General features: G+C 53.6%; 1 protein-coding gene across 3 annotated transcripts in view; it reads right to left on the bottom strand.

Moving 5' to 3' along the window:
- Positions 1-903: 903 nt before the first annotated feature.
- LOC116241520 (uncharacterized) overlaps positions 904-13,236 on the bottom strand; it is a 34,817-nt gene continuing 22,484 nt past the window's right edge. Inside the window, exons 7-12 of one of the 3 annotated variants that reach the window (XM_090130308.1) lie at positions 12,542-12,731; positions 6,827-6,999; positions 6,445-6,570; positions 5,446-5,517; positions 3,709-3,870; positions 904-1,087 (exon numbers count right to left, since the gene is read on the bottom strand). In XM_090130308.1, coding sequence (XP_089986434.1) covers positions 3,712-3,870; positions 5,446-5,517; positions 6,445-6,570; positions 6,827-6,999; positions 12,542-12,731 — 720 coding nt within the window. In that variant the 3' untranslated portion in view covers positions 904-1,087; positions 3,709-3,711. Of the gene's footprint in view, positions 1,088-3,708; positions 3,871-5,445; positions 5,518-5,661; positions 6,571-6,826; positions 7,000-12,541; positions 12,732-13,236 lie in introns of those variants that run through there. The other 2 variants (XM_090130309.1, XM_090130307.1) reach the window with 2 other exon arrangements.

Here is a 13,236-nt window from a genome sequence, read left to right as displayed (position 1 = left end):
TCAATCAAACAAGCTGTCAATCAATCAGATCCCTCAATTAGGGCTGTCAATCAACCGAGGCTGTCAATCAAACAAAGCTGTCAATCAAACGGGGCAGTCAACACAATGGGACTGTCAATCAACCCAGGCCGTCAATCAATCAAAGCTGTCAATCAAAACGGGCTGTCAATCGAATTGTCACGTCATCCAATCCGGGCTGTCAATCAAACAGGTCTGTCAATCAAACCAATCTGTCAACCAATCATGGCTGTCAATCAAACGGGGCTGTCAATCAATCTGGGCTGTCAATCATACAGAGCTGTCAATATAACTGGGCTGTCAATCGATCTGAGCTGTCAATCACACAGAATTGTCCATCAGGGCTGTCAATCAATCCAGGCTGCCAATCATCCCAGGCTGTCAATCAAACGGGGCTGTCAATCATACTGAACTCCCTGTCAGGTCTGTCAATCACACAAAGCTGTCAATCAATCCAGGCTGTCAATCAAACGGGGCTGTCAATCAAACAGGGCTGTCCATGAAACCGATCTGTCAATCAGATCCTTTTGTCAATCAGACGGAGCTGTCAATCAAACACAGCTGTCAATCACACGGGTCTGGTTATGGAGCTGTCAGTCAGACAGAGCTGTCAATCAGACGGGGGCGATCAATGAGTGAAGCTGTCAATCAAAACGACATCAGCAGCCCGGCTGTCAATCAAGGAGCGCTGTCAATCAACTGTGATCTCACAGCTGTCAATCAACCAGTCAAAACGAGCTGTCAATCAATCGGTGACAGCTGTCAATCAGACGAGGCTGTCAATCAGACGCAGCTGTCCGTCATCCAACCCCGCTGATGCCTGTCGTTGCCGTCAATCACAGCTGTCAATCAATCGCAGCTGTCAATCAGTCAGAGCTGTCAGTCAGAGCTGTCAATCACAGCTGTCAATCACAGCTGTCAATCGAAACGGGGTCGACTGTCGCGAGGCGTCAATCAAAGCTCTGTGAGTTGCGTGGCTGTCAATCACGCCGAGCTGTCAATCACACGGAGCTGTCAATCAAACGACACCCAATCCCAGCCGTCAATGGGAGCCGTCCGTCAGGCCGAGCTGTCAATCAAACCCAGCAGCCAATCAAACGCAGCTGTCAATCAACGACCCGACACCCCCCTCTCTCCCTTTCCCCATAATTTTGGGCCCCCCCGTTTTGAGACCCCCACCCAAATTCCAGGCGCCCCCCCTCCCCCCCCCCCAAATTTGGTCCCACCCACTTTGGGCCTGCCCTCCACTTTTTGGGGACCCCCCCCCCCATTTTAGGACCTCCCCAAATTTTGGAACCTCCTCCCCCCCCACCCCCACCCCCCCATTTTAGGATCATCCTCCCCATTTTGGAGCCTCCCTCCATCCTGGATCCCCCTCCCTATTTTGGGGACCCCCCCCATTTCAGGACACCCCCATTTCAAAACCCCCCTCCCCATTTTGGAGCCCCCCCCCCTCACATTTCAGGACCCCCTCCCATTTTGGGCACCCCCCACCCCCCATTTCAGGACCCCCCCATTTCAAGACCCCCTCCCCATTTTGGAGTCTCCTCCCCCCCCATTTCTGGATCCCCCCATTTCAGGACCCCCTCCCCATTCTGGGGACCCCCCCACCCTCACATTTCAGGACCCCCCCCATTTTGGGGACCCCCCACTCCCCATTTCAGGACCTCCCCCACTTCAGGACCCCCTCCCCATTTTGGAGACCTCCCCCCCCATTCCAGGACCCCCTCCCATTTTGGGGACCCCCCATTCCCCATTTCAGGACCCCCTCCCATTTCAAGACCCCCTCCCCATTTTGGAGTCTCCTGCCCCCCCATTTCTGGATCCCCCCATTTTAGGACCCCCCTCCCCATCCATTCTGGGGACCCCCCCCACCCCCGATTTCAGGCCCCCCCCATTTCAGGACCCCCTCCCATTTTGGGCACCCCCCACTCCCCATTTCAAGACCCCCTCCCCATTTTGGAGTCCCCCCCCTCCTATTTCTGGTTCCCCCCATTTCAGGACCCCCCTCCCCATCCATTCTGGGGACCCCCCCCACCCCCCATTTCAAGACCCCCCCCCATTCCAGGACCCCCTCCCATTTTGGACACCCCCCACCCCCCATTTCAGGACCCCCCCCATTTCAAGACCCCCTCCCATTTTGGGCACCCCCCACTCCCCATTTCAGGACCCCCTCCCATTTCAAGACCCCCTCCCCATTTTGGAGTCTCCTCCCCCCCCCACATTTCAGGACCTCCTCCCATTTTGGGGACCCCCCACTCCCCATTTCAGGACCTCCCCCACTTCAGGACCCCCTCCCCATTTTGGAGACCTCCCCCCCCATTTCAGGACCCCCTCCCATTTTGAGGACCACCCACCCCATTTTGGAGCCCCCCCATTCCAGGACCCCCTCCCATTTTGGACACCCCCCACTCCCCATTTCAAGACCCCCTCCCCATTTTGGAGTCTCCTCCCCCCCCATTTCTGGATCCCCCCATTTTAGGACCCCCCTCCCCATCCATTCTGGGGACCCCCCCCACCCCCCATTCCAGGACCCCCTCCCATTTTGGACACCCCCCACTCCCCATTTCAGGACCCCCCCCCATTTCAAGACCCCCTCCCCATTTTGGAGACCTCCCCCCCCATTTCAGGACCCCCTCCCATTTTGAGGACCACCCACCCCATTTTGGAGCCCCCCCATTCCAGGACCCCCTCCCATTTTGGACACCCCCCACTCCCCATTTCAAGACCCCCTCCCCATTTTGGAGTCTCCTCCCCCCCCATTTCTGGATCCCCCCATTTTAGGACCCCCCTCCCCATCCATTCTGGGGACCCCCCCCACCCCCCATTCCAGGACCCCCTCCCATTTTGGACACCCCCCACTCCCCATTTCAGGACCCCCCCCCATTTCAAGACCCCCTCCCCATTTTGGAGTCTCCTCCCCCCCCATTTCTGGATCCCCCCATTTTAGGACCCCCCTCCCCATCCATTCTGGGGACCCCCCCCACCCCCCATTTCAGGACCCCCTCCCATTTTGGGCACCCCCCACTCCCCATTTCAAGACCCCCTCCCCATTTTGGAGTCCCCCCCTCCCATTTCTGGTTCCCCCCATTTCAGGACCCCCCTCCCCATCCATTCTGGGGACCCCCCCCACCCCCCATTTCAAGACCCCCCCCCATTCCAGGACCCCCTCCCATTTTGGACACCCCCCACCCCCCATTTCAGGACCCCCCCCATTTCAAGACCCCCTCCCATTTTGGGCACCCCCCACTCCCCATTTCAGGACCCCCTCCCATTTCAAGACCCCCTCCCCATTTTGGAGTCCCCCCCTCCCATTTCTGGATCCCCCCATTTTAGGAACCCCCTCCCCATCCATTCTGGGGACCCCCCCCACCCCCCATTTCAGGACCCCCCCCCATTTCAAGACCCCCTCCCCATTTTGGAGTCTCCTCCCCCCCCCCCACATTTCAGGACCCCCTCCCATTTTGGGGACCCCCCACTCCCCATTTCAGGACCTCCCCCACTTCAGGACCCCCTCCCCATTTTGGAGACCTCCCCCCCCATTCCAGGACCCCCTCCCCATTTTGGAGACCTCCCCCCCCATTCCAGGACCCCCTCCCATTTTGGGCACCCCCCACTCCCCATTTCAAGACCCCCTCCCCATTTTGGAGTCTCCTCCCCCTCCCCCCATTTCAGGACCCCCCCCCCCACCGTTCACGGCTCCCCCCGATGCATGCGGACCCCCCTGGCCCCATAGGGGCCGCGCTGGGGGGGGGGCGGCCTCATCATCTCCCCCCTGGTTTCGGTCCAGCGCCGTCGCTGCGCCCCGCGCTCGCGTTCGATCAGCGCCTCCGACACCGGCAGGGACGTCACCTGGGGGGGGGGGAGCAACAGGGACCCATAGCGGGACCCAGAGGGACCCATAGGGACCCATAGGGAGCCATAGGGACCCATAGAGAGACATAGGGACCCATAGAGAGCCACAGAAATCCACCGGGACCCATAGAGACCCATAGGGACCCATAGAAATCCATTGGGACCCATAGGGACCCATAGAAATCCATTGGGACCCATAGGAATCCACTGGGACCCATAGAAATCCATTGGGACCCATAGGGACCCATAGAAATCCATTGGGACCCATAGGGACCCATAGAAATCCATCGGGACCCATAGGAATCCATTGGGACCCACAGAAATCCATTGGGACCCATTGGGACCCATAGGGACGCATAGAAATCCATTGGGACCCATAGAGAGCCATAGGGACCCATTGGGACCCATAGAGAGCCATAGGGACCCATAGGGACCCATAGAAATCCATTGGGACCCATAGAAATCCATTGGGACCCATAGAAATCCATTGGGACCCATTGGGACCCATAGAGAGCCATAGGGACCCATAGGGACCCATAGAGAACCATTGGGACCCATAGAAATCCATTGGGACCCATAGGGACCCATTGGGACCCATAGAAATCCATTGGGACCCATTGGGACCCATAGAAATCCATCGGGACCCATAGGAATCCATAGAAATCCATTGGGACCCATAGAGAGCCATAGGGACCCATTGGGACCCATAGAGAGCCATAGGGACCCATAGAGAACCATAGAGAACCATTGGGACCCATAGAAGTCCACTGGGACCCATAGAGAGCCATAGAAATCCATCGGGACCCATCGGGACCCATAGAAATCCACTGGGACCCATAGGGACCCATAGGGACCCATAGAGAGCCATAGAAATCCATTGGAACCCATCGGGACCCATAGAAATCCATTGTGACTCATAGGGACCCATAGAAATCCACTGGGACCCATAGGGACCCATTGGGACCCATAGAGACCCATAGAAATCTATCGGGACCCATAGAAATCCATTGGGACCCATAGAGACCCATAGCAACCCATAGGGACCCCATAGAGCCCTATAGGGACCCATAGAGCCCCATAGAAACCCCATAAAGACCCATAGAAACCCCATAGAGACTCATCCCACAGTGAACCCACAGCACTCCACAGTGATCTCACAGCACCCCATAGTTACCCCATAGCACCCCATAGTTACCCCATAGCACCCCATAGAGCCCCCTAGCACCCCACAGCACCCCACGGTGACCCCACAGTGCCCCATAGCACCCCATAGTGACCCCACAGAGCCCCACAGCACCCCATAGCACCCCATAGTGACCCCACACAGCCCCATAGCACCCCATGGTGACCCCATAGAGCCCAATTGCACCCCATAGTGACCCCACAGAGCCCCACAGCACCCCGTGGTGACCCCATAGAGCCCCACAGCACCCCATAGCACCCCATAGTGACCCCACAGAGCCCCATAGAGCCCCATAGCACCCCATAGTGACCCCATAGAGCCCCCCATGGTGACCCCATAGAGCCCCACAGCACCCCATAGCACCCCACAGCGACCCCACAGCCCCCCACCTGGTGCACCAGGACGTCCTCGTGCAGCACCCCACAGCACCCCATGGTGACCCCATAGAGCCCCATATTGACCTCATAGCACCCCATGATGACCCCATAGAGCCCCATAGCACCCCATAGCACCCCATAGAGCCCCATAGCACCCCATAGAGCCCCATAGTGACCCCATAGAGCCCCATAGCACCCCATAGTGACCCCATAGAGCCCCATAGCAACCCCACTGAGCCCCATAGAGCCCCATAGCACCCCATGGTGACCCCATAGAGCCCAATAGCACCCCAAAGTGACCCCACAGAGCCACATAGTGACCCCATAGAGCCCCATAGTGACCCCATAGAGCCCCATAGCACCCCATGGTGACCCCACAGAGCCCCATAGCACCCTATAGTGACCCCATAGAGCCCCATAGCACCCCATGGTGACCCCACAGAGCCCCATAGCACCCTATAGTGACCCCATAGAGCCCCATAGCACCCCATGGTGACCCCACAGAGCCCCATAGAGCCCCATAGCACCCCATGGTGACCCCATAGAGCCCCATATTGACCCCATAGCACCCCATGATGACCCCTTAGAGCCCCATAGCACCCCATAGCACCCCATAGAGCCCCATAGCACCCCATAGAGCCCCATAGTGACCCCATAGAGCCCCATAGCACCCCATAGAGCCCCATAGTGACCCCATAGAGCCCCATAGCACCCCATAGTGACCCCATAGAGCCCCATAGCACCCCATAGCAACCCCACTGAGCCCCATAGAGCCCCATAGCACCCCATGGTGACCCCATAGAGCCCAATAGCACCCCAAAGTGACCCCACAGAGCCACATAGTGACCCCATAGAGCCCCATAGTGACCCCATAGAGCCCCATAGCACCCCATGGTGACCCCATAGAGCCCCATAGCACCCCATAGCACCCCATGGTGACCCCATAGAGCCCCATAGTGACCCATAGCACCCCATGGTGACCCCATAGAGCCCCATAGCACCCCACAGCACCCCATAGCACCCCATAGCGACCCCACAGCCCCCCACCTGGTGCACCAGGACGTCCTCGTGCAGCACCCCACAGCACCCCATGGTGACCCCATAGAGCCCCATATTGACCCCATAGCACCCCATAGCACCCCATAGAGCCCCATAGAGCCCCACAGCACCCCATAGTGACCCCATAGAGCCCCATAGAACCCCATGGTGACCCCATAGAGCCCCACAGCACCCCATGGTGACCCCATAGAGCCCAATTGCACCCCATAGTGACCCCATAGAGCCCCATAGCACCCCATAGTGACCCCACAGAGCCCCACAGCACGCCATGGTGACCCCATAGAGCCCAATTGCACCCCATAGCACCCCATAGAGCCCCATAGCACCCCACGGCGACCCCACAGCGCCCCACCTGGTGCACCAGGACGTCCTCATGCAGGCCGGGGGGCGGCACGCTGCGCAGGAGCTCCATGGTCTCAAACATCCCCTGGGCGCTGCGCAGCTTTTCGGGGGACCCCAAAGCCAGGCGGAGCAGCACCAGCCCCACACGGAACATCACCTTCACCCCTGCACCACGGGGGGGGGGGAAAAAGGGCGCTTATGGGGCGCCCCGTAGGGCGCAGAACACACAGAAGGGCGAGAAGTTGGAAGGGGACCCCAAAAGGCAACACAAAACACAATGGGGACCCGAAAAATGGGATGGGAACCCAATAAAACCCCACAAAACACAATGGGGACCCGAGAAATGGGATGGGAACCCAATGAAATCCCACAAAACACAATGGGGATCCTAGAAATGGAATGGGAACCCAATGAAATCCCACAAAACCCAATGGGGACCCTAAAAATGGAATGGGAACCCAACAAAACCCCACAAAACCCAATGGGGACCCGAAAAATGGGATGGGAACCCAATGAAATCCCACAAAACCCAATGGGGACCCGAAAAATGGAATGGGAACCCAATAAAACCCCACAAAACACAATGGGGATCCTAGAAATGGAATGGGAACCCAATAAAATGCCACAAAACCCAATGGGGAACCCAAGAAAATCAATGGGAAACCAATAAAACTCAACAGAACCCAATGGGGACCCCAAAAATGGAATGGGAACCCAATAAAATCCCACAAAACCCAATGGGGACCCTATAAATGGAATGGGAACCCAATGAAATCCCACAAAACCCAATGGGGACCCTAGAAATGGAATGGGAACCCAATAAAACCCCACAAAACCCAATGGGGACCCTAAAAATGGAATGGGAACCCAATATAACCCCACAAAACCCAATGGGGACCCTAAAAATGGAATGGGAACCCAATGAAACCCCACAAAACCCAATGGGGACCCGAAAAATGGAATGGGAACCCAATGAAATCCCATAAAACCCAATGGGGACACTAAAAATGGAATGGGAACCCAACAAAACCCCACAAAACCCAATGGGGACCCGAAAAATGGAATGGGAACCCAATGAAATCCCACAAAACCCAATGGGGACCCTATAAATGGAATGGGAACCCAATAAAACCCCACAAAACCCAATGGGGACGCGAAAAATGGAATGGGAACCCAATGAAATCCCACAAAACCCAATGGGGACCCTAAAATTGGAATGGGAACCCAATGAAATCCCACAAAACCCAATGGGGACCCGAAAAATCGAATGGGAACCCAATGAGATCCCACAAAACCCAATGGGGACCCTAGAAATGGAATGGGAACCCAATGAAACCCAACAAAACCCAATGGGGACCCCAAAAAAGACAGTGGGAAACCAATAAAACCCCACAGAATCCAAGGGGGACCCCAAAGATAGAAAGGGAACCAAATGAAACTCAATGAGGACCCCAAAAAATGCCAATGGGAACCCAACAAAATCCCACAAAACCCAATGGGGACCCTAAAAATCAATGAGGACCCAACAAAATCCCACAAAAGCCAATGGGGACCCAAAAAATGGAATGGGAACCCAATGAGATCCCACAAAACACAATGGGGACCCGAAAAATGGAATGGGAACCCAATGAAATCCCACAAAACCCAATGGGGACCCTATAAATGGAATGGGAACCCAATGAAATCCCACAAAACACAATGGGGACCCTATAAATGGAATGGGAACCCAATGAAATCCCACAAAACCCAATGGGGACCCTAGAAATGGAATGGGAACCCAACAAAACCCCACAAAACCCAATGGGGACCCGAAAAATGGAATGGGAACCCAATGAAATCCCACAAAACCCAATGGGGACCCGAAAAATGGAATGGGAACCCAATGAAATCCCACAAAACCCAATGGGGACCCGAAAAATGGAATGGGAACCCAATGAAATCCCACAAAACACAATGGGGACCCGAAAAAAATCAATGGGAACCCAACAAAATCCCACAAAACCCAATGGGGACCCGAAAAATGGAATGGGAACCCAATGAAATCCCACAAAACCCAATGGGGACACCAAGAAAATCAATGGGAAACCAACATAACCCAACAAAACCCAATGGGGACCCGAAAAATGGAATGGGAACCCAATGAAACCCCACAAAACCCAATGGGGACCCTAAAAATGGAATGGGAACCCAATAAAACCCCACAAAACCCAATGGGGACCCTAAAAATGGGATGGGAACCCAATGAAATCCCACAAAACCCAATGGGGACCCTAAAAATGGAATGGGAACCCAATGAAATCCCACAAAACCCAATGGGGACCCGAAAAATGGAATGGGAACCCAATGAAATCCCACAAAACACAATGGGGACCCGAAAAAAATCAATGGGAACCCAACAAAATCCCACAAAACCCAATGGGGACCCGAAAAATGGAATGGGAACCCAATGAAATCCCACAAAACCCAATGGGGACCCGAAAAATGGAATGGGAACCCAATGAAATCCCACAAAACCCAATGGGGACACAAAAAATGGAATGGGAACCCAATGAAATCCCACAAAACCCAATGGGGACCCGAAAAATGGGATGGGAACCCAATGAAACCCCACAAAACCCAATGGGGACCCTAAAAATGGAATGGGAACCCAATAAAACCCCACAAAACACAATGGGGATCCTAGAAATGGAATGGGAACCCAATAAAATCCCACAAAACCCAATGGGGACCCTAGAAATGGAATGGGAACCCAATAAAACCCCACAAAACCCAATGGGGACCCTAAAAATGGAATGGGAACCCAATGAAATCCCACAAAACCCAATGGGGACCCGAAAAATGGAATGGGAACCCAATGAAATCCCACAAAACCGAATGGGGACCCGAAAAATGGAATGGGAACCCAATGAAATCCCACAAAACCCAATGGGGACACAAAAAATGGAATGGGAACCCAATGAAATCCCACAAAACCCAATGGGGACCCTAAAAATGGAATGGGAACCCAATGAAATCCCACAAAACCCAATGGGGACCCTAAAATTGGAATGGGAACCCAATGAAATCCCACAAAACCCAATGGGGACCCGAAAAATGGAATGGGAACCCAATAAAACCCCACAAAACCCAATGGGGACACAAAAAATGGAATGGGAACCCAATGAAATCCCACAAAACCCAATGGGGACACCAAGAAAATCAATGGGAAACCAACATAACCCAACAAAACCCAATGGGGACCCTAGAAATGGAATGGGAACCCAATGAAATCCCACAAAACCCAATGGGGACCCGAAAAATGGAATGGGAACCCAACAAAACCCCACAAATCCCAATGGGGACCCCAAAAGTTTGAAGGGAACCCAACAGAACCCTACAAAACCCAATGGGGACCCCAAAAAAGTCAATGGGAACCCAAAAAAATCCCACAAAACTCAATGGGGACCCCAAAAAATTCAATGGGAACCCAACATAACCCCACAAAACCCAATGGGGACCCCAAAAAACTCAAGGAGAACCCAATAAAACCCCACAAAATCCAATGGGGCCCCAAAAATACAAAGGGAACCCAACATAACCCCACAAATCCCAACAAAACCCCACAGAACCCAATGGGGACCCCAAAAAAGTCAATGGGAAACCAATAAAACCCCATAGAACCCAATAGGGCCCCCCAAAATTCAAAGGGAACCCAATAAAACCCAACAAAACCCAATGGGGACCCCAAAAATACAAAGGGAACCCAACAAAACCCCACAGAACCCAATGGGGACCCCAAAACCTGAATGGGAACCCAAAAAAACCCCACAGAATCCAAGGGGGACCCCAAAGATAGAAAGGGAACCAAATGAAACTCAATGAGGACCCCAAAAAAGTCAATGGGAACCCAACAAAATCCCACAAAACCCAATGGGGACCCTAAAAATGGAATGGGAACCCAATAAAATCCCACAAAACCCAATGGGGACACCAAAAATTCAAAGGGAACCCAACAAAACCCCACAGAACCCAATGGGGACCCCAAAAAAGTCAATGGGAACCCAATAAAACCCCACAGAACCCAATGGGGACCCCAAAAATACAAAGGGAACCCAACAAAACCCCACAAATCCCAACAAAAACCCACAGAACCCAATGGGGACCCCAAAAGTTCAAAGGGAACCCACAAAACCCAACCAAACCCCACAAAACCCAAAGGCACAGAGTCTGAACCATGGAAAAAATGGGGTAAAAGCAGCGGGATTTGGGTCAGGATGGAACTTTTTAGGGCCGCGATGACAGATTTGGGTTCCGGGTCATTTCAGGGCCATTTTTGGGGTGATTTTTATGGGGTTTTCGGCTAGTCTCTGAAAAAACTTAATCCTATAAGCAGAGAATCATCAACCTCACATTTTGAGAGTCTGAACCATGGAAAAAATGGGGTAAAAACAGCGGGATTTGGGTCAAGATGGAACTTTATGGGGCCGCGATGAGGGATTTGGGTTTGGGGTGATTTGGGGGCCGTTTTTAGGCCAATTTTTATGGGGTTTTTGGCCATTCTACACAATCCCATAATCCTACAAATGAGGAATGTCCAACCTCACATGTAGAGAGTCGCAATTGTGGAAAAAATGGGGTAAAACCAGCAGGATTTGGGTCAAGACAGAACACTTTATGGGGCCGCGATGAGGGATTTGGGTTCGGGGTGATTTGGGGGCCGTTTTTAGGCCAATTTTTATGGGGTTTTTGGCTACTCCCAAAAAACCCTTAATTCTACAAATGAAGAATGTCTGATTTCATATGTAGAGAGTCGCAATTGTGGAAAAAATGGGGTAAAACCGACAGGATTTGGGTCAAGATGGAACTTTATGGGGCCGCGATGAGGGATTTGGGTTCGGGGCGATTTGGGGGCCGTTTTTAGACCAATTTTTATGGGGTTTTTGGCTACTCCCAAAAAACCCTTAATTCTACAAATGAAGAATACGCAACCCCATCTGTAGAGAGTCTCAATTGTGGAAAAAATGGGGTAAAACCGACAGGATTTGGGTCAAGATGGAACTTTATGGGGCCGCGATGAGGGATTTGGGTTCGGGGCGATTTGGGGGCCGTTTTTAGACCAATTTTTATGGGGTTTTTGGCTACTCCCAAAAAACCCTTAATTCTACAAATGAAGAATACGCAACCCCATCTGTAGAGAGTCTCAATTGTGGAAAAAATGGGGTAAAACCAGTGGGATTTGGGTCAAGACGGAACACTTTGGTGCCGCGATGAGGGATTTGGGTTCGGGGGGATTTGGGGGCCGTTTTTCGGCCAATTTTTATGGGATTTCTGGCTACTCTCAAAAAAAAACGTAATCCTATAAATGAAAATTGCACAACCTCACATGTAGAGAGTCTCAATTGTGGAAAAAATGGGGTAAAACCGACGGGATTTGGGTCAAGACGGAACACTTTGGTGCCGCGATGAGGGATTTGGGTTCGGGGTGATTTGGGGGCCGTTTTTAGGCCAATTTTTATGGGGTTTTTGCCTATTCTACAAAATTCCTTAATCCTACAAATGAAGAATAGCCAATTTCATACGTAGAGAGTCTCAATTGTGGAAAAAATGGGGTAAAACCGATGGGATTTGGGTCAAGACGGAACACTTTGGTGCCGCGATGAGGGATTTGGGTTCGGGGTTGATTTCGGGGCCGTTTTCGGGCGGATTTGGGGGATTTTTGGGGTCTGACCTTCGCAGAAGAACATGTCCCAGACGCGCAGCACGGCGGCCCAGGGCAGGCTGCGGGCGAAGATGCACATGAACCACTCGGTGAGGTACAGCGCCGGCTCCACGCGGTGACGCCGAAGGTGCCGGTGAGCAGCCGGAGCCACGCGGCGCAGGAGGGCCCCGAACACCTCGCCGTCCAGCTGCACCGCCTCCTGCTCCGGAACACACATGGTGGGCACAGGGGGGCCCACAGGAACCCCATGGACCCACAGGAATCCCACCGGACCCATAGGAATCCCACGGGACCTATAGGAATCACATAGGGCCCATAGGAATCACAGAGGACCCACAGGAACCCCATGGACCCACAGGAATCCCACCGGACCCACAGGAATCCCATGGAACCCATAGGAATCACATAGGGCCCATAGAAATCACAGAGGACCCACAGGAACCCCATGGACCACAGGAATCCCACCGGACCCATAGGAATCCCACAGGACCCATAGGAATCCCACGGGAACCATAGGAATCCCACGGGACCCATAGGAATCCCACGGGACCCATAGGAATCCCATGGGACCCATAGAAACCCCATGGGACGCATAGAAACCCCATGGACCCAGAGGAATCCCACCGGACCCATAGGAATCCCACGGGACCCATAGGAATCCCATGGGACCCATAGGAATCCCATCGAACCCATAGGAATCACAT

The sequence above is a fragment of the Phasianus colchicus genome, chromosome 40 (assembly GCF_987193195.1).
Source record: "Phasianus colchicus chromosome 40, bPhaCol1.hap1.1, whole genome shotgun sequence".
Taxonomy (NCBI): Eukaryota; Metazoa; Chordata; class Aves; order Galliformes; family Phasianidae; genus Phasianus; species Phasianus colchicus.
This window is presented reverse-complemented; position numbering and strand designations above follow the sequence as displayed.